The 22741-nt window shown below is 41.6% G+C and overlaps 1 protein-coding gene across 1 annotated transcript in view; it reads left to right on the top strand.

The window, feature by feature from the left end:
* Nucleotides 1-1921: 1921 nt before the first annotated feature.
* LOC140486962 (hippocampus abundant transcript 1 protein-like) overlaps nucleotides 1922-22741 on the top strand; it is a 99046-nt gene continuing 78226 nt past the window's right edge. The window contains exon 1 of the mRNA XM_072586224.1: nucleotides 1922-2383. Within this exon, the coding sequence (XP_072442325.1) occupies nucleotides 1976-2383 (408 nt within the window). The 5' untranslated portion in view covers nucleotides 1922-1975. The remainder of the gene's footprint in view (nucleotides 2384-22741) is intronic.

Below are 22741 nucleotides of genomic sequence, written 5' to 3'. Positions count from 1 at the left end.
CAAGCATCCACTCCCTCCACCACTGATGCTCAGTAGCAGCAGTATAGTGCATACTATCTACTAGACAGAAAATCACCAAAGATTCTCTGGTAGGACCTTCTAAACTTCCATCTGGAAGGACAAGGGCTGCAGATACATGGGAACAGTATCACTTTCAAGTTCCCCTTCAAGCCACTTTTCATCCTGTCTTGGAAATATATCGCCTATTCCTTCACTGTTGCTGAGTCAAAATCCTGAAATTCCCTCCCTACTGGCATCATGGGTCAACCCACAGCAGGAGGACTGCAGTCGTTCAAGAGATCAGCTCACCACCACCTTCTCAAGGCAACTAGAGTCTGGCAATATTCCCGATGAAGACCTTATGCTCAAAAAATTGACTCTCCTGCTCCCCGGATGCCGCCTGACCAGCTGTCCTTTTCTAGCACCACACTTTTTGATACTGGCAATGAATGCTGGCCAGCCAGTGATGCCCACATCCCACAAATTAATAAGAAAAAGGTTTGTCATTATACTCTTGTTTTGTAATTGGTAGGCAAGTTTTGGGGAGTCAAGAGGTGAGTCATTCACCACAGAATTCCAAGCCTGCTGTTATAGCTACAATTTTTAGTGGCTAGTCCAGTTCAGTGCGGGATTCACGGATGATGATAGCATTGAATAGTTAGGTTCTCTCTTGTTTGAAATGGCTATTGCCTGACATGAATGATACTTGCTACCTACTCACCCAGGCCTGTATGTTGTCCAGGGTCAACACAACAGTTGCAGTTCTTTATTACTTGACTAGTTGTTCAGTGGGGTGCAATATTTTGGCTGCAAGTGACTGATACACTCTAGAGGAACACCACCACCTCCAGCCTTTTCTCAAAGTGATGTACCATTTCAGCTAGGTTGGATCTTGCTATCCCTTCATAATTCCTGGGACAAAATCCTGAAACTCCCTACCAAACAGCACTTTGGGAGTACTTCCCCTGTGTTTCTAGAAGATTTAGTGCCTCCAATGCACTTGCATTCAAAATATTTATAAAGACAAAACCTGCCAACGATGCTCATATCACAACCCTGTTTTTTTTAAAAAGGCAGGCCATATTTTGCATTACATGAGCATAGATAAGTCATTTGCATGTCAGTATATAACACAAATATGTATCTAATAGTGTTTGTATCCATGATGGTTATTAGTAATGACAGCATGCTTGAAAGTATGAACGTATTAGCAATCTGCCCAGGGTCGGGATGGTGGCTCAGTGGTTAGTACTGTTGCCTCACAGCGCCAGGGACCCGGGTTTAATTCCATCCTCGGGCGGCTGTCTGTGTGAAGTTTGCACATTCTTCGCATGGGTTTCCTCCCACAATCCAAAGATGTGCAGGTTAGGTGAATTGGCCATACTAAATTGCCCATTGTGTTCAGGGATGTGTAGTTTAGGTACATTAGTAAGGTGGGGTGTGGGTCTGGATAGGTTGCTCTTCGGCGGGTCGGTGTGGACTTGTTGGGCCGAAGGGCCTGTTTCCACACTGTGGGGATTCTATAATTCAAGTCTGTCCTCTGCCCATTTCACCATATCCTTTGTTTTCCTCTTCAGTTGTTTATACAGCCTCCTATTTTCAAATTCAACAAGGAATGAAAAAATTCTGGATTAGTGGTGCTGGAAGTGCCCGGCAGTTCAGGCAGCATCCGAGGAGCAGTGAAATCGACGTTTCGGGCAAAAGCCCTTCATTAGGAATGAAAAAAGCCTAGGGAAATAAGAACAGCCGGACCTGCTGAGGATATCCAATATCTTCTGTTTTCTTTTTAAGTGTAAATTTCACCATCCATTGTGCTGTGTTGAATCCTTGATAACTACGGGCTTGACTACCATCCTGCTTGTAATTGTAGACGCGTTGCGTTAAACCCATGTGACCTCCTCCGTGTAAGTTTGGGGCTGAGTTTTGTTGGAGGACTTGGTCGCTTTTTTTGGTTTCGAATTTGGCGCCTAAAGCAATGTTTCTCAGAGGCGTGCGGCTCTCGCGTTGTCGGATCCCGGCTCATATGACGGCGGTGGCGGCAGCAGCAGCAGCAGCAGAGACAGGGGAGGAGCGCAGCGTGAGTTTGGAATGTGGTGGTGGAGGAGGAAACAGCAGCAGCAGCGACAATGTAGCGGCTGGGAGCAGGGTTGAACTCGGATTGTATCCCTTAGGGCGTGAGAGCGGAGAGCCCGTACTCGACCAGACCCTAGCCCCTGCCGGAAAGCCGCCGCCGAGTCCTCGACCCAACCCCAAAACTCAGCAGCCGGAGGAAGAGGAGCGCCTTACAACGCTTCTAAAATGTGATAAAATGACACAGGAGAAAAAGAAAAGAACGAGCCGCCCTGTCATGCTAACCAAAAATATCATGAGAGATCCGAGTGCAGTAAGTCACCTAGATTTTGTTTCAAAAACCGATTGCGCAGTGCTGTTTTCTAATAATGCCGAAACAAAGACAAGGTTGGCTAGTTCACCTACTGCGGCCTGCTGCAGACAAGTTTTTTTTCGCGTAGTCTTTTCGGGAAATGAAGTATCTTGCAACAATTTCTGTTTCTTTAATGGCTGACGGGATGTCTCGCTTCAGTTTTCCCCATGCTCACCATTTGTTTGGCATTTCATTGCGAAAAATTGGCACAGTGAAGTATTCATATAGTGGATTATTTCTTTTAAGTTTTAGCGACTCGACATAGACGTTTCATTTTAAGAAAACGAAAACGAATTGCGTTTTATTTCGGCTGGATGTTTACAGGTTGTACCAGTATCCACTGGCTGTGCATCTATTTTACTACCATTTGAAGTACTTGTATAACAACAACTCTTGTGTGTACTCAAGATCTGTTATCTAATGGGAAACATTACTGTCATGTTACAATCAATATTTCGAAAATATATCGCTTCATTTTCAATGTACCTGTTGTCTGTCTATCGATTTTGGATTTTCGGGCAATTTTTGAAAACGCCAAGACAAATACAAGTAGACGATGTGTGGGATGAGGTTGGCAGCATCGTTTTACTTCAATAACAGACACCTATAAATGAAACCACTCGTGTTGTAATGTCCGGTGAAGCTGCCATCTTTTAAAGCGCACTGGACGTTTTGATGCTGATTTGTCTGCACTCGCAAATTATAAAGATAAAATGTGGTTAAATAAAAGTGCAACGAAGTTAGACCGTCTCTTGGATGTATTTTCGAATTAAGTTTCTTAATGATTCTTTAACTGATCAGCCATGATTTTGTTGAATGGCGGAGTGGGCTCGAAGGGCCAGATGGCCTACTCCTATTCCTTATGTTCTTCATAATGTTGAGGGAACTGTGCACTTCCATTACCGTGAGTTCAGGTTGTTTGTGGTTTTCTAAAAAGTTCCTTATTTTCCATGATTTCTGTAGTAGAGGTTTTTGGGCGTGGAGAGGGGAAATCTCCCGCTCCATGGGTAACTAACTGTTGTTTCTCAAAAATCTTGAAAGTGAGAAGAAAGTCGTATAACTCACTGATGATACAAATGATAACGTAGAAGGGGTGTGGTTTGTGAAACTGGAACAAACACTAGGAGGAGATTTTGGAGGTGTCTAATGGAACTACAGTTTTATTTTATTAACACTATCCTTATAGTGGACTGTTTATTAATTATAATACCATAAGATATAGAAGCAGAATTAGGCCATTCAGCCCATTGAGTCTGCTCTGCCATTTGATCATGGCTGATATATTTGTCAACCTCATTCTCCTCCCTTCTCCCTGTAGCCCTTAATCCCCATACCAATCAGGAACCTATTTATCTGTCTCTCTCAAATGACTTGGGCTTCACTGCTCTCTGCAACAATTCTGTCTATAGAGACATCCTGTGGCTGAAGAAATTCCTCCTCACTTCATCTCCTTTCTGAAAGGTCATCCCTTCACCTGAGCTGTGCCCCAGGTCCTGGTGTCTCCTCCGAGTGGAAACATCTTCTCCTCCTCCACTCAATCCAGGTCTCAATATGCTGTAAGTTTCAATCAAATTCACCCTCATCCTTGTAAACACCATTGTGTACAGGCCCAATGTCATCACTGCTGCTCATGTGACAAGCTCTTCATTCCTGTCATCATTCTTGAAAACCTTCCCCAGCACATTCTTCCTTTTGATACGCAGCCCAAAACTGCACACAGAAAGCAGTTTGACCAGAGCATTGTTCAGCCTCAGTAGTTCATGTGCTCTTATTTTCTATCTCCCTTGAAATAAATGCCAACATTGCTTTCAATTTCCCAATTGCCAACTGAATCTGCAACCTTAAGAGAATCCTGAACCAGGAGTTGCAAGCCCCTTTGTGTTTCAGATTTCTAATTCCTTTCCCCATTTAAGGAATAGTCTGCCATCTCTTCTTGCTAAAATATATACCTCACACTTTTCTACGTTGGGTTCCACTTGCCACTTTGCCCACTCACCCAGCATGTCCCAGTCCTTCTGCAGCCTTGCTGCTTCCTTAATGCTAACTACTGCTATTTTTGTGTCATCTGTAAACTTAGCAACAATGCCCTCAGTTCCTTCATCCATATTGTTAATGTGTAATGTGGTTGCAACACTGACCGTTGTGAAATTCCCCTAGTCACCGGCTGCCATCCTGAAATAGTCCTTCTAGCCCCCCCTTTTGCCAGTCAGCCAATCCTCTATCCATGCCAATTACCTTGTCCTTGAAGACCTCTATCTTATTTCAGAGCCTCCTGTGTGTCACCTTGTCAAAAGCCATTTGGAAAACTGATTAGATAACATACACTGGCTCTCCTTTGCCTAATTTGCCCATTACCACCCCAAAGAATTCTAACAGATTTGTCAAACATGACCTCTCCTTGATGAAGCCATGCTGACTCCATGTTACTTCATTATACGCTTCCAAGTTCACTGCAATCTAATCCTTAATAATGGACTCTCAAATCCTGTCAACAACCATGATCTGACTAACCAGGCTATTATTTTGTCTTCTGCACTTTTAAATAGTGGTGTTACAGTAGCCATTTCCCACTTGTCTGTGACCCTTTCTGATTCCAGTGAATCCTGAAAGATCACCATCAATGCCTCCATAAATCTCCTCAGCTATCTCCTTGAAAACTCTGGTGTGTAGTTCATCCAATCTGTGATTTGTCCACCTTCTGACTTTTCATCTTGCCTAACACCACCATCTTCGTGATGAGCTCTACAGTCACTGCAGCTGTTGACTCTTCATTGTAAAAACTGATGCAAAGTACCTGTTCAGTTTCACTGACATTTCTTTATTCTCTATTACGACTGTAGCCCCATTTTTTTAGTAGCCCGATGTCCACTCTTGCACCTCTTACTTTTTTTTTAGATATCCTTTCAACAACATCTGTGATACCCACAAAATCATACTCACAAATTTTAATCTGAGCTAGAAGCTCATTTACCTTGTTTTGTACACTGTGTACATTTTAAGTATGACCTCTTTAGTACTGCAATGATTGACCCCCCTTCTCACATCTGTCCTATTATCTGCTGTTCCTGATGTTAGATTCCTGAAGCTTTTCCATAATTTTCCTTGCAACTGAACCCACCATCCCAAAAAAAACTAAGGTGTTTTTGAATTGCAAATAATATTTTGGAATTTTTTTTAATTGCAAAGTAACAGCAACATGGCTAGTGTAATTTATTGAACGGAGTAAGACGAACTTGCTGACATTCTGCTTTGTTTTTAATTGTATTACAGAATGTTTACATGTTGTTACCAAGTTATAACTTGTGTAAAATTCCAAAGCCAGCATAATTTTGTATTTCTTTGAAAAGGCAGATGATTATTTTTTTTAGAAAAAGGACATTTCTTTCCAGGTGATTTAATTTCTGGGTTCAGATAATGCTGCAAGTTTCAGTATTGTAATTTAGCATCCAAATATTTTCCACGGTTATAATTATATTAAACCCCAAAATACCATCATTCTCTTTGTACTTAGTGCAACTGTGAACACACAACCCACCTGAGTCACTTTTTTAAAAAAAATAATTTTTACTGTTTAAATATAAAAGTTGTTACTGAAGTAGCAAGTCATAAATTGAGCCCATTATTCCAGTTGTGGTATCAAATGTTTTTAACGTACCTTAGTCTACCTGACTTTGAGACCATGGTTGATAGAAAACATAGACCAGGTGTCATACAGCATATAAATAGACCCTTCAGTCCAACCAGTCCATGCCAAACATGATCTCAAACTAAACTAGGAAGAGAAAGTGAGGACTGCAGATGCTGGAGATCAGAGCTGAAAATGTGTTGCTGGAAAAGCGCAGCAGGTCAGGCAGCATCCAATGATTCCTGAAGAAGGGCTTATGCCTGAAATGTCGATTCTCCTGCTCCTTGGATGCTGCCTGACCTGCTGCGCTTTTCCAGCAACACATTTTCAGCTCAAACTAAACTAGCCCCACCTGCCTACTCCTGGCCCATATCCCTCCAAGCCTTTGCTATTCATATACTTATTCAAATGTCCTTTAAACATTGGGAGAAAATGAGGACTGCAGATGCTGGAGATCAGAGTTGAGCGTGTAGTGCTGGAAAAGCACAGCAGGTCTGGCAGCATCCAAGAAGCAGGAGGATGAAGGGCTTATGCCCTAAACATAGGTTTTCCTGCTCCTCAGATGCTGCCTGACCTGCTGTGCTTTTCCAGCACCTCACACTCGGTTTTTAAACCTTGTAATTCTACCCAACACCACCACTTCCTCAGGAAGTTCGTTCCATACGTAAACCACATTCTGTCCAAAAGTAATTGCCCCTCTCATTTTTAAATCTCTCTCCTTTCACCTTTAAAAAATATGCCCCCAGTCTTGAAATCTCTGTCGGAAAAGACAATGACTAATACCTCCATCTGTGCCCCTCTTTATTTTATTAGCTTCTACCAGCTTGCCTCTCAATCTCCTGCGCTCTAGGGAAAAAAAGTCTCAGCCCATCCAGCCTTTCTTTATAACTCAAGCCTTCATATCCGTCACATCTTGGTAAATCTCTTCTGAACCTTTTCCAGCTTAATAATATCCTTCCTATAATTGGACAAGGGAATCGGTTCAGCTCTGTTGGCTGGATTGTTGGTTTACAGAGCAGTATGATGCCAACAGTGTGGGTTCAATTTCCATGACCAGTTTGAAGTCACCATGAAGGATTCTCAACCTCTTCCCTCGCCTGGTGGCCTTCAGGTTAAATCACCACCTGTCACTTCTCTCTGAGAGAGCAGCCCCTTTGGTCTGGTAAGACTATAGCGACACTCAAATATTGGGCAACCAGATTGGACACAATATTACAGAAGGGGCCTCACCAATGACCTGAAAGATCTCAACGTCACTTCCCAACTGTGATATTGAAAGAACAGCACTGAAGGCAAGCGCGCCAAACTCCTTTTTCACTACCCTGTCTGTATGTGACACAATTATGTACCTGAACTCCTAGGTCCCTCTATTCTACAACATTATCCAAGGCCCTACCATTAATTATATAAGTCCTGCCCGCTTTGTTGCACCAAGATACAATACCTTGTATTTATCCAGATTGAACTCTGCCATTTTTCAGCCCATTGACACATTTGATTAAGATCCTTTTGTAAATTTAATATAGAGTTAAGGCTTTCTATGCCACCAATTTTGGTGTCACCCATAAGCTTACTAACATGCTTTCTGTATTCATCCAAATCTTTGATTCAAATGACAAACAAAGAGGACACCAAACCGACCCCTATAGAACACCACTGATAACAGGACTCAAGTCCGAAAAACAGCCCTTCACGTTGTATCCTGCGGTTAAGCCAATTTTGTATCCAATTGACAAGGTCGCCCTGAATCCCATGTGACCTGTCTTTGCTAATTAGTCTACCACGTGGAACCTTTTCAAAGGCTTTACTAACAGCTAAGTAAACAATGTCTATTGCTCTGCCCTCATCAATCTTTTTGGTAACTTCCTCAAAAACTGAGTCAAGTTTGTGAGACATGATTTTCCTCTCAAAACCTCACTAACTATTCCTAATTAAATTTTGCTTCCCTAAATGCCCATAAATCCTTTCTTTTATAATCAGCTCCAACACCTTTACGAGAATAGTTGCAAGGACAGAAGAACCTCAATTATCCGAATTTCAGATTATCAGGAAAAGATCACACAGTCCCGATACTTGGCTAAACTGCATTATCTGAACAAAGGTTCTTTTGTAAACAGATATAAACTACTGGCAAATAACACTACTAACTAAAACTACAATTCTCTTATAAACCTCTCCTTATACACACAGACAAATACACAGTCAAAATAATTTATTAGTAGATGTAGGCAAATTGGAAAGTCAGTTCTGTGATCTTTGCTTCCTACTTTCAATGTTGAGCTGGTACTACGCGAGCCAGGTCTTTGGTGTTCAGTTGTCTTTCACAAAAGCTTTCTCTCATTTGTTAGAGGTGTAGAACAACTGACTCGGTCAGAAAATGTCTCTGACTTATTAATTCAACAATCACAGCTCACAGCATCTGAAGTAGATGAAATTAGTTTTCTTCAAATTTTGTTTTTTTTTTATTGCTGCAAACATGCAGCTTCTGGGGCAAACAGTAGCAAATCCTGTGCCATTTTTTTGTGTCTCTAACTTCCATTTCAACCTGCACAGTTAGCTGAGAACCAATCAACTTCACTTGAAAACAGCTTCTGATCAGCTTCACATCGCAGGAACCCTTAGGCACAATAGGTGTCAAATAACTTGCTGCAAAATTGCTGACTTCATGGTAAATTACTGTTTTTTGAAGTTATTTCTCCTTGCAGTCCAGCTTTTAAAGATATAATGAAAAAACATTATTGTGAAATACATTGATAAAATTTTATGCAATTGTAATAAATGTTTTTAAACAAATTACTTGTTATTGATTGCACATATTTTGTATATAATCTCATCAGTATGTCAACCTCCAGTTCAGCTCGGCAAAAGTTTGCATTATATCATGCAGCTTTTTGTATTGCAATGTGTTTTTTTTAAATTGCCCCAGCAATGCTCAAGTAATTGGAGTACAACAGTGTTAAAATGATGTACCTTTTCACTATGGGCTACCAAGTTGAGTATACAATTGCTGCTCTAGCTATATTCATATTTAGAGTAATAGAGATGTACAACATGGAAACAGACCCTTTTGTTCCAAACTGTCCATGCCGACTAGATATCCCAACCCAATTTACTCCCACCTGCCAGCATCCAGACCATATCCATCCAAATCCTTCCTATTCATATACCCATTCAAATGCCTCTTAAATATTGTAATTGTACCAGCCTCCACCACTTCCTCTGGCAGCTCATTCCATGCATGTATCACCCTTTGCGTGAAAAAGTTGCCTCTTAGATCCCTTTTATTTCTTTCTCCTCTCACCCTAAACCTATGCCCTCTAGTTCTGGACTCCCCAACCCCAGAGAAAAGACTTTGCCTATTTACCCTATCCATGCTCCTCATAATTTTGCAAACTTCTATAAAGTCTCCCCTCAACCTCCGCTCCATGGAAAACCGCCTCTGCCTGTTCAGCCTCTCCCTGTAGCTCAAATCTTCCGACCATGGCAACATCCTTATAAATCTTTTCTGAACCCTTTCAAGTTTCACAACATCTTTCCGATAGGAAAGAGACCAGAATTGCACGCAATATTCTAACAGTGGCCTAACCAATGTCCTGTACAGCTGCAACATGACGTCCCAACTCCTGTGCACTCAGTATTCTGACCAATAAAAGAAAGTATACCAAACGCCGCCTTCACTATCCTATCTACCTGCGACTGCACTTTCAAGGAGCTATGAACTTGTGCTCTAAAGTCTCTTAGTTCATCAACACTCCCTTGGACCTCACCATTAAGTGTCTAAGTCCTGCTACGATTTGTTTTCCCAAAATGCAGCACCGCGCATTTATCTGAATTAAACTCCATCTGCCACTTCTCTGCCCATTGTTCCATCTGATCAAGATCCTGTTGTAAGATTCTCTTCACTGTCCACAACACCTCCAATTTTGGTGTCATCTGCAAATTTACTAACTGTACCTCTTATGCTTGCATCCAAATCATTTATGTAAATGACAAAATGTAGAGGACCCAGCACCGATCCATATGGCACTCCACTGATCACAGGCCTCCAGTCTGAAAAGCAACCCTCCTCCACCACCACCCTCTGTCTTCTACCTTTGAGCCAGTTCTATATCCAAATGGTGTGTTCTCCCTGTATTCTGTGAGATCTAACCTTATTAACCAGTCTCCTGTGGGGAACCTTGTCGAACGCTTTACTGAAGTCCACATAGATCACATCTACCGCTCTGCCCTTATCAATCCTCTTTGTTACTTCTTCAAAAACCTCAATCAAGTTTGTGAGACATGATTTCTCATGCACAAAGCCATGTTGACTATCCCTAATCAGTCCTTGCCTTTCCAAACACGTGTACAACCTGACACTCAGAATTCCCTCCAACAATTTGCCCACCACCGACGTCAGGCTCACTGGTCTGTAGTTCCCTGGCTTGTCCTTACCACTCTTCTTAAACAGTGGCACCACGTTACCAACCTTCAGTCTTCCAGCACCTCATCTGTGACTATCGATGATACAAATATCTCAGCAAGAGGCCCAGCAATCACTTCTCTAGCTTCCCACAGAGATCTAGGGTACATCTAATTAGCTCCTTGGGATTTATCCACCTTTTATGTGTTTCAAGACATCCAGCACTTCCTCCGCTGTAATATGACATTTTACAAGTTGTCACCATCTATTTTGCTACTTTCTATATCTTCCATATACTTTCCATAGTAAATACTGATGCAAAATACTCGTTTGGTATCTTCCCCCATTTTCTACGGCTCCACACAAAGGCCGCCTTGCTGATCTTTGAGGGGCCCTATTCTCTCCCGAGTTGGCCTTTAATGTATTTGTAAAAAGCCTTTGGATTCTCCTTAACTCAATTTGCCAAAGCTATTTCATGTCCCCTTTTTGCCCTCCTGATTTCCCTCTTAAGTATACTCCTACTGCCTTTATACTCTTCGAAGGATTCACTCGATTTATCATGTCTATACCTTACATATGCTTCGTTCTTATTCTTAACCAAACCCTCAATTTCTTTAGTCATCCAGCATTCCCTATACCTACCAACCTTGCCTTTTCCTTTCCCCTAACAGGAATATACTTTCTCTGGATTCTCATTATCTCATTTCCAAAGGCTTCCCATTTTTCAGCTGTCCTTTGACCTATGACCATCTGGCCCCAATTAGCTTTTGCAAGTTCTTGCCTAATATCATCAAAATTGGCCTTTCTCCAATTTAGAACTTCAAATTTGGATCTGGTCTATCCTTTTCCATCACTTTTTAAAATCTAATAGAATTATGGTCGCTGGCCCCAAAGTGCTCCCTCACTGACACCCCAGTCACCTGCCCTGCCTTATTTCCCAACAGTAGATCAGGTTTTGCACCTTTTCTAGTAGGTACATCCGCACACTGAATCAGAAAATTTTCTTGTACACATTTAACAAATTCCACTCAATCATCACCCTTAATACAATTGCAGTCCCAGTCTGTTTGGAAAGTTAAAATCCCCTACCATAACCACCCTATTATTCTTACAGATAGCTGAGATCTCCTTACAAACTTGTTTCTCAATTTCCCTCTGACATTAGGGAGTCTATAATATAGTCCCTAGAAGGTGGTCATCCGTTTTTATTTCTCAGTTCCACCCAAATAACTTCCCTGGATGTATTTCCTCTAAGCTATCCCTTTTCAAAAATGCCACTCCCCCTCCCCTCTCGCCTCCCTTTCTATCCTCCCTGTAGCATTTGTATCCTGGAACATTAAGCTGCTAATCCTGCCCATCCCTGAGCCATGTCTCTCTAATTGCTATGATATCCCAAACCCATGTTCCTAACCATGCCCTGAGTTCATCTGCCTTCCCTGTTAGGTCCCTTGCATTGAAATAAATGCAGTTTAATTTATTAGTCTTACCTTGTCCCTGCCTGCCCTGACTATTTTTGACTCATTTCTGTTCTCAACTGTACCAGTTTCAGATTGATCTCTTTCCTCACTATCTCCCTGGGTCCCACCCCCCACCTTACGAGTTTAAATCCTCCTGAGCAGCTCTCGCAAATCTCCCTGGCAGTACATTTAGTCCCCTTTCAGTTTAGGTGCAATCCGTCCTTCTTGTACCGTTCACTTGTACCCCAAAAGAGATTCCAATAATCCAAAAATGTGAATCCTTCTTCCATACACCAGCTCCTCAGCCATGCATTCATCTGCTCTATCCTCCTATTCCTCCCCTCACTAGCTCGTAGCACTGGGAGTAATCCAGATATTACTACTCTCAAGGACCTCATTTTAAAATTTCTGCCTAACTCTCTCTAATCTCCCTTCACAATCTGAATCTTTTCCCTTCCTATGTCACTGGTTCCAATATGGACAATTACCTCTTGCTGGCCGCTCTTCCCCCTTGAAAAAATTCTGCACCTTGTCTGAGACATCCTTGATGCTGACACCAGGGAAGCAACACACCATTCTGCTTTTTCACTACTGGCCACAGAAATGTCGGTGTATTTCGGACTGGAGAATACCCTAACACAATTATCTCTTGGAACCCGACATATGGGCGGCACAGTGGTTAGCACTGCTGCCTCGCAGCGCCTGAGACCCGGGTTCAATTCCCGCCTCAGGCGACTGACTGTGTGGAGTTTGCACGTTCTCCCCGTGTCTGCGTGGGTTTCCTCCGGGTGCTCCGGTTTCCTCCCACAGTCCAAAGATGTGCAGGCCAGGTGAATTGGCCATGCTAAATTGCCCATAGTGTTAGGTAAGGGGTAAATGTAGATGTAGGGGTATGGGTGGGTTACGCTTCGGCGGGGCGGTGTGGACTTGTTGGGCCGAAGGGCCTGTTTCCACACTGTAAGTAATCTAATCTAATCTAATCTAATACCCCTCGTTGCATTAGAGCCAGTCTCATTACCAGAAACCTAACTCTTAGTGCTACATTCCCCTGAGAGTCCATCACCCCTTACATTATCCAAAACAGCATACTTGTTTGAAATGGGTATAGCCACAGAAGGCTCCTGCACCAGTTGCCTTACCTCTCTTACCTTTCCTGGAGTTATCCCATCTCTGTGACAGTATCTGAGACACACCCCTCCCCCTCTTTCCCCCATCCATCACTTACTGTTGCTGTTGCAAATTCCTCATTGCTTCTAACTGTCTCCAACCGATGCATTCGATCTGACCAGATTCGCAACCATCAGCATTTATTGCAGATATAATCCACAGTAACCCTTAAACTCTTTATACTCCCACATCTGACAAGAAGTATTTATCACTCTATTAAAGGCCATTTTTGCTCCTTCACAATCTACAGACCCAGAAAATAATACCGTCTTATTTCTCTTCAAAACACTGGCCCAGGTCAAATGAATAGTTATGGCTTATAGTTTAAGTTTAATCGAGACATATCTCAAAAAACATTTAATCAAGTAAGAACCCACTCTACTCACTACTGCAGACTTTCTGTAGGTTACACTTAAAAACAATACACTAATCTGCTTCTTTGCTGTGAACTTCACCTAAGCAGTTCCTCCAAGATCAGTTGTGAATATCCCTCTTAATTTTCCGAGGCACACTCCGATGTCCAGCGATATATGAATTCAAACAGCAAAGGCAGTAACTGTGCCGGTTTGTTGCTGTGGCACTCTTTCCCCCTTGCCCCTCCCGCACCTCACCATGTGCTTCCTTTGTGCTTCTCCCTTTTTAAAACTGCTGTTTTGACTTTTTTTTTCCAAAGTTCCAAAACAATGCAACAGCATATAAAACAGTCATTGCTGCTCCTGGAATTCGAGGAAATCCCCTCCAATGCCTAAAATACGTCAATAAAGGAGCAGCTATTATAGCCAGAAATTTTTCTTGTCCTCCACCTGGGAGGGGAGGGAACATGAAGTGAAAGGCATTTTTAGGTTAGGAGTGGTGAATTGGTTCTTTCTAGTTGTCCATGAGAGAGATTTGAGTACTTTTAGCAGAAGTACACTCTCTCTCTGGTTAAAATGTATTTATGTTCTGTAAGAAGCCAATTATCAAGCTTGAGTGAAAGAGCTGTTTTTATTGTCTGTTAACTCTGAAAAATAGTAAACCATGACTAAGCATTTATAAGCACAGGTACAAAGTTGAAAAGTTTAAAATAAAATGGATGATGACAAATAAACTGTTTACACTTCAGTTATACCTGATTGACATTAATATTTTAACCTGAGACCATGGTTGTTTAATTGGTTATTTTATTCAGGTTTTTAGAAGCAAATATTTTGTTTGCTGTTTGAGTTTTGATGTTTCTTTTAAATCTGATCTGTTACTAGTCACTTCTTTCTTGAGAGGCTTTTCATAGCCCGTTTCAGCTCTGTCGTCAAAAATCCAGCTCTCTGATCTGCCAATAGCAGACTGTCGATATTCAAGCTTATTTTTTGTTTTGATGTCTGAGTTAGTTGTTTTCAAGGTTGTTAATTATAGCTGTTTCATCTTCAATATTTGAAACTTATTGTAAAAGTGTAAATCAAAATGTGAAATTAGGGCTTTTGCTAGGCAAGATGACTGGTTCTAATGACCTCGACCTCTGATTTTAAAAAAAAGTTAATTTCAGTTCAGATAATTTTGTTCCATGTTGATTTTGTGAAGGTTGGCTACCCAATGTGGTCAGGTATTTGCTGTAGCCATTTTAAGTTTGTGCTTTTGATCCTCTAAAACCTGTTTGGCGCCTGAAAGTCCTATGCATTAAAAATTAAAAATTGAACTTGAAAAGTAGTAGTCCATACTTTATCATAGTCATGGCATTTGTACATATTGGTATGCACAGTGAACCTTATTTTAACCTTTTGAGCTATCAATTTTCTTTGTCCTCTATTTAGTATTTGAAGGAATGGAATGCAATTTACTGCTAACACTTGTGTACTACTTGCTCATAATACCTCGCCATTTATGCTACATAATTTATGTTTAACTTTAATTGTGCTGTGTGAATATTGTAAATGTACTTCAGTTTCCCATGCCAATAATACTATAACATTTGTGAAAAGAGATTACTCTTGTTTTTCTTACAAAACTTGTCCAAGAGCAGCTATTATTGAGTTCATTTCTTTCTCTCTTGTGCATTCATTCACAATCTTTTATCTGTAGTTTATCAGTAATCAGGAACTCATGGGAGATTGTGTGTGAAATGTGTTCTTGATTTTCTCATACAACTTGTTTACAATAATGTGAACTTTGAAGCAAAAATTTAAATTCTGCAAGTCTGGCAGCAACTGTGGAGTGAAAACAGAATTAACAGGGTGTGAGGTATGGAGGGAGGGGAGGTTGTGGGGTTTTGGGAGGGGAGAGCAGGAGTAGCTAAACCAGTGGAGACAGAGCCTAGAGAGAGACGAAGATGGGCAGAGAAAGGAACGGATAATGGTAAATACAGGAGAAGGAAAAGCTGATAATCGGGACCATAAGCAGGTGAAAATGGATTACCATTGCTGAGAATGACCCTTTGTCATGACAGGAGTGTGGGAATGGGTAAAAGACAGAGGAAGGTGTTCACGTTCTAAAATTATCAATCTTGATATTAGGTCCTGAATACTGGGAAATGAGGTGCTGTTCTTCCAGCTTGTGCAGAATCTCACTGGAGCACTGCAGTAGGCCTGCGCTATTAAGTCATAGAGATGTACTGCATGGAAATTGACCCTTTGGTCCAACTTGTGCATGTTGACCAGATATCCTAAATTAATCAATCTAATCCCATTTGCCTGCACTTGGCCCACATCCCTCTAGTGAAGTGAATGGGCTGACGTCACATTTCTTGCGATTGCAGGGCAATGTTCTTTAGGGGTGAGAGAAGGTGTTAGGACTAGAAGATCAGTGTGTCCAGGAGGGAACAGTCTCTGCAAAATGCTGAAAAGAGAGGGAAGGACAATATGTCTGATGATGACATCCTGCTTGAGGTGACGGAAATGGCATTTTATTATTCTTTTGGATGTGGATGCTGGGATGGAAGATGAGAACCAGGGAGATCCTATTGGTGTGAGGGCAGAATTGCAGAAATGGTTGGACATAGCTGAGGGGCATGTGAACAATTGTGGCAGAGAATCCTCTATTGTGGCCCCTACAGAAGGTGGCATCCACAGAATGGATGTGATGGTGCTAGAGAAACTGAAAATGGAATGAAATCTTGACAGGAAGCAGGGTGAGAGGATGTTAATAACCCCAGTAACTGTGGGAGGTAATGAGATTGTAATGATATCATTGGCCAGCCTATCCGTAGAAATGCAAACACCAATGTTTAGGAAGGTAAGGGAGGAGACAGATGCACTGGCTGAACATGAGGCTAGTGGAAATTAGAATTGAAGAGATTAACTTTCAAGTCCAAATGAGAGAGGGAAGAAGGACCCAAAATGTTATCCATGTATCCATGAAAGGGTTTTGGGGAGAGACTAAATAGTACTGGAAAAAGGAATGTTCCTCACTCCCCACAAAGATGTGGCATAACTGGTGCCCACATGAGTAACTGGCCATGTCTTTGATCTGAACAAAACAAGGTGAGTTAAAGGAGAAGTTGTTCTAAGTGAGGACAAGTTCAGCCAGATGGAGGAGGGTGGTGGTGGATCGGGATGGTTCAGGCCTTCTTTCCATAAAGAAAAGAGCCCTGAGGCCATCCTGATGGGAGATGGCTGTATAAAGGGATTGTCCATCCATGGTGAAGAGGAGGTGGCTGGTGCTGTGAGCTGGGAATTCTGAAATGGATGTAAAGCATCCAAAGAATCACAAAGCTTTGAAAACACTTCCTTCTATTTTGTGGTTACATGTACATGACCATCATGCAAGATACGTCCATCTCTCAAGTATTGCCTTTTTTGTTTGGAAGCAAGGAAATAAAGTGAAAACACTAAAAGAAACAAAAAGAATGTTGGAGGAACTCAGCAGATTTGACAGCTTCTGTGGAGAAGGAAACAGTTAATATTTCAAGTCCGGTATGATTTTTCAGAATTCTGAAGTCTGATCTAAAGATCTGAAGACTCTAATTCAGAAGAATCATCATACTGGACTGTAAACATTAGCTCTGTTTCTGTGTCCACAGATGCTGCCATATTTGCTGAGTTTCTTCAACATTCCGCGTATGTTTAAGTTTTTAGCATCCGCAACAATTTATCTTTAGTCAACTGAAAAGCATTGACGTTCAATTTGCATAACTACTCGTAGCAGTGTGCTTTCCCTTACAGAGTTACATAGTGATTGTTGTGGAAGTAGTACCATAGCTTTCCATCTGGTGAAGTGAATCTGCCAAATTTTGCAGGAGGCTGACTAAGGTTTCTTAAAAATGCTTCTGAATTAGGTTCTGTTTGGAAGGGAGTGCTTACAAAATTGGGTTGCGAGTGCCAACCTAAGCATCTAATTGTAGTTTTTTGCTGAGTTCCAAATTTTAAGGATTGAACTTTTCATCCAAGTCGAACCACTTTGATAGAAAGTTTGTTTCTCGTACTTTAGAGCTGAGAGTTACAAAGGTCTTTGACAAATCAACATAGGTTTTCAGGTTTACAGTGTTTGGAGCAGCTGCATTTCGGGGGTAAAGATGGTTTGCTTGTAAAAGCTGCTTGGAATTATTTTATCTTTTTTTAAGTTTTTCCTTTTTAAATGTTGCTTTGAATTTATAGGTCGTTTTCCTATAACCTCGTAATTGCATTCCAGTGAAACCTTGCTTAATAGAAAGTAGCTTAATTGGAGTAATGGGGCGTGTGGGAAAAGTGGAGTCGGGGTAGACCAAAACATATCACTTATGAACACTCAAAGATCACCCAAAAGTCTTAAGGCACAGCCTGAACGAATGAATCAAAAGTAAATTTAACACAATGCAATTAACAAATGTAATAAAGCTGCTGTCTGTGCAGTATCTCTCATAGAAAGCTGCACTGCCAGCAGCAGACACCATGCATGTGCAGAATGGCATGGATACCAGCATTGCAGTCGTGCAAGCACAGAGCATCACAGACATCAGCATATATGCCAAGCGAAGCACGCAAACTGATCCTGCTGGCATTGCACTTTTGGGACTGGAGGGCAGTGTTCTTGAAAATGCATCGCTGAAGAATTAGGGAATGGGAAAAGCCAAATTGCACTGCTGAAATGCATGTTATCCCAGAACTACCTGTATTTAAAGTATTGTGGCTCTACTCTCCTCAGTTTAGGAAGGATCTATTTACTGTCAGACGTGCAGTGCAAATTTAACAGAATAAACTGTGAATTAAAGGAGTCCTGTTTGCAAGGGCATGTCTCACAAATTAGGCTTGTACTCCTTTTACTGTAGGAGATTTGAGGTGACCTAATTGAGATATTTGATAGGTTTGATAGCTCAGTTAAAATAGAATTGTTCCCTCCAATGGATAGTGCAGAACAATGGGAGTTAGATCTTTAAAAATTATATTTAATCTTATACTGTAAATATTTTTAACATGGGAGCATCTCCTTAGAATTTGAGCTTGGCCTTTCAAGGAAAAATCAGGAAGTACTTCATGTAAAAAGTGATTTTTTAAAAAAAAAATGTTTGCTCTTGCATTTTTCCTGTTTTCCCAAAGATATTAAGGGTACGTACATTGAAAATTTAAAGACTGAGATTGATCGTAATTTGTCAAGCAAAGTGAGAACTGTGGAGCCTTAAGATACAAATCAACTTTGGTCTAAACTAGTGACTGAGGATTCACGGAGGCTGAATATTTGTCTGAATTTTGTGTTGTACTTGTTTTGCTTCCAGTCAGCATACAACATGGTTTATGAAGTATCTCCTATTCTTTCAAATCAATATGCGTCACCAGAGAGAGGGACCTTGTTGATAGTGAGAATGCCATCGACCAGGTTTGAACAAACAAAGGAAGGGGATGTGCAGGAAATTCTGGGAAGCATCAAGTTAGATAAGTCCTGAGGGCCAGACCAGATACATCCAAGGGTATTACAGGAAGCAAGGAAAGAGAGATTGCTGCGCCTCTGGCATCCTCACTCTCCACAGGGTTAGTACCAGATGACTAGAGAGAGACTAATGTTGTTCCTCTGTTAAAGAAAGGGATTAGGGAAATCCCTGGACCTTGTATACGAGTCAGTTTTATATCTGGCATAGAGTAGATAGCCAGAGACTCTGCCCCAGGGCAGAAATGGCAGTTCCGAGGGGTATTAATTTTAAGGTGATTTGAGGAAGGTTTAGGGGAGATATCAGAGGTAGGTCCTTTGCATAGAGTGTGGTGGGTGTGTGAAATGCACTGCCAGTGGTGGTAGCAGAGTCAGACACTAGGGAAATTTAAGCAACTGCTGGACAAGCATATGGATTGCAGTAAATTGAGGGGTGTGTAGGTTAGGTTGATTTTAGATCAAGATAAATGCTTGACACAACATCGTGGGCTGAAGGCCCTGGACTGTATTGTTCTATGTTCTGTCCCCAGATTCAGTGAAGTAATTAACCATTGCCCATGAAAGGCCATATGTTCCTCCCTTTGTCTCTCTCTCTCTTCAACAAACACAAGTGGTTATCTTGCTTTTGGAGCATCAATCTGCATCAACTGCACAACTGGTATGAAGATTGAACCCCCTCCATTAGTGTGCCATGCATGAGCTATGTAGCTGACCTAGCTAACTGACTGACTGACTCTGGGCTCAATGTCAGTGAACTATTCCATTTGTGGCGACAGTCTGCTCAGTCTTACAGAATGCATGGCAACAATTTGTAAAGCTTATTTTCAGAGAATCATGGGATAGAAGGATGCCATTTGACTCATTGTGCCTGAACTGGTTCCAAAAAGAGCTACCTAGCTAGTCCCATTCTGCAGCCCTATTTCTGTAGCTCTCAATCTCACTTTCAAAATATATCCAGCAAAATATATCCTATGGAGTTCACCACCACCACTCTCCTAGGCAGTGTATTTCAAATTCTGACACATCTGAGTAAAGAAGTTTCTCTATCTCACTCTTAGCTCTCTTGCTGACAGTTTTGAAGTGGGACCCCCTACTTAGTGACATATGAACTAGTGTCATAGAGTCAGAGATGTACAGCATGAAAACAGACCCTTTGATCCAACTCATCCATGCCAACATCCCAACCCAATCTAGTCCCACCTGCCAGCACCTGGCCCATATCCCTCCAAACCCTTCCTATTCATATACCCATCCAGATGCCTTTTAAATGTTACAATTCTACTAGCCTCCACCACTTCCTCTGGTAGCTCATTCCATGCACGTACCACCCTCTGCATGAAAAAGTTGCCCCTTAGGTCTCTTGTATATCTTTCCCCTCTCACCCTAAACCTTTGCCCTCGAGTTCTGGACTCCCCGACCCCAAGGGAAAAGACCTTGTCTATGTATCCTATCCATGTCCCTCATGATCTTATAAACCTCTATAATGTCACCCCTCAGTCTTCAATGCTCCAGGGAAAACAGCCTGAGCCTATTCAGCCTCTCACTATAACTCAAATCCTCCAACCCTGGCAACATCCTTGTAAATCTTTTCTGGACCTTTGCAAATTTCACCTCTTTCCAATAGGAAGGAGACCAGATTTGCATGCAATATTCCAACAGTGGCCGAACCAATGACCTGTACAGCCGCAACATGACCTCCCTACTCTGATCAATAAAGGAAAGCATACTATCCTATCTGCCTGCGGCACCACTTTCAAGGAGCTATGAACCTGCACTCCAAGGTCTCTTTGTTCAGCAACACTCCCTAGGACCTTACCATTAAGTGTATAAGTCCTGCTAAGATTTGCTTTCCCAAAATGCAGCACCTCACATTTATCTGAATTAAACTCCATCTGCCACTTCTCAGCCCATTGGCCCATCTGATCAAGATCCTGTTGTAATCTGAGGTAACCTCCTTTGCTGTCCACTACACCTCCAACTTGGTGTTATCTGCAAACTTACTAACTATACCTTGTATGCTCGCATCCAAATCGTGTATATAAATGATGAAAACAGTGGATCCAGCACCGATCCTTGTGGCACTCCAGTGGTCACAGGCCTCCCGTCTGAAAAACAACCCCCTTTGTCGTCTTCCTTTTGAGCCAGTTCTGTATTCAAATGGCAAGTTCTCCAAATGGGAGGATTTGACCGCAATGTAACTGTAATATTTTAACCGTTATTTTTTTGTGAAGTCTAATTGTTTACACAGCCTGCTTGCGAGCTCGTCAGTTTGTTTCTAAGATTGCTAATCTTATCGCACACCTACTGGGTACCTGCATGAATGAATTAAGACTTGGCTCATGGAAACATTCTATTTTATTCCTGCACTGCAAGTATAAGATCTGAAATTTTCAAATATCCAAGGATCAATTTAAAATGCTACCACACTAAATGTTTCTCCACCTGTAAAGTTAGAATTCTAGTCCAAAATGTTGGAAATTCTCATTGTATGTGATTGCTTATGCCTAGAAAGATAGGAAAGTTGAACTGATGAATAATATTAATGTAGACACATTTAAGTGAGCAAAGAAATGAGCTTTTGTGATAGTTGTGGGCTGCAGAATACAGGGAAGAAAAGAGCTACATTTTTTCTAATCGGTGTTCAGAGATGCTATGGACCCAGGTGTCCTCGCTCAGAGTTTGGGACACTGGCACAAGAATTTTACGAGTCTGCATCTACCGACTGTGCGTGCAACAGTTGTAAACTCGGAAAGTTGAGATTAGGGATATTTTGTCAGCAGGGTGGAGTGCAAATCTCAAGAGGTGGAAATGAGTCTGCATAAAGTATTGTGTACTGTCCTGGTGCAATAATACTGTACAATACTATCCAGATAATCTTAGCTACAAGGAGCAATAGGTGATTTTTGGATTCTTTATTTTGGGGGAAGGAGATGATCAGAGGACTGATTTTGTTCCATGATTTATGATTCTCAAACATGTGGATACATTTTATGTTCCAGTAGGCCACAGCTATTAGACATAAGGACTTGGGTGTTTGGGTTGAGTGTCACTGGCAAGGCCAATTTTCATTGATCATACTGAATTGCTCTTTACCAGATGGTGGTGTGATGCCTTCTTAAATCATGGCAGTCCATATTGTTAGGTACGTTCAGAGTGTTATTAGGGAGAGAATTCTAGGGTTTTAATGACAGTGGATGGATCGCAATCTTGTTCCAGGCTAGGACAGTGTGCGAGTGGAAGAGGGATACACAGATGATGGTTCATCTATGCATCTATTCTCTGACCTTCTGGGTGGCAATATTTGCAAATTTGGAAGGGGCCGTCGAAGGATCAGGCAAGTTGCTGCACTTACATCTTTGAAGGTGGTACAAATAAGAAGCTGCTTTGTCTTGGCTGATGTTGGACTACTTAGAGTCAGAGACGTACAGCACAGAAGCAAACCCTTCATTCCAACTTGTCCATGCTGACCAGATATCCTAAATAAATCTAGTCCCATTTGCCAGCATTTGGACAGAGCTGCACTTGACCAGGCTAAATGGAGAATTTTTCCATTGCCAATCTAAATTTTGAGCATTGTTAATGATCAGTGGTCAGGTAAGTTAATCATTGCAAAGCCCAACCTCTGTCCTACTCTTTTAGCCATTATTTATATACAGGGCCAGTTCTGTTTTTGGTCATTGGTAATCCTCAGGTTCATATTGTAATTTTGGTGATTGCAATGTCATTGCATATCAAGGGGAGATGTTTAGATTCTTTCTTGTTAGAGGTAGTCATTGCACGCCACTTGGTGATGATCATTCACATTACACATTTTTTAGTCCAAGCCTGACTGTTGTCTAGGTCTTGCTGCATGTTGGTACTAC

Source organism: Chiloscyllium punctatum, chromosome 2 (assembly GCF_047496795.1).
Source record: "Chiloscyllium punctatum isolate Juve2018m chromosome 2, sChiPun1.3, whole genome shotgun sequence".
Taxonomy (NCBI): Eukaryota; Metazoa; Chordata; class Chondrichthyes; order Orectolobiformes; family Hemiscylliidae; genus Chiloscyllium; species Chiloscyllium punctatum.
Note: the sequence above shows the minus strand (reverse complement) of the source record. Positions and strands in the feature narration are given on the sequence as shown.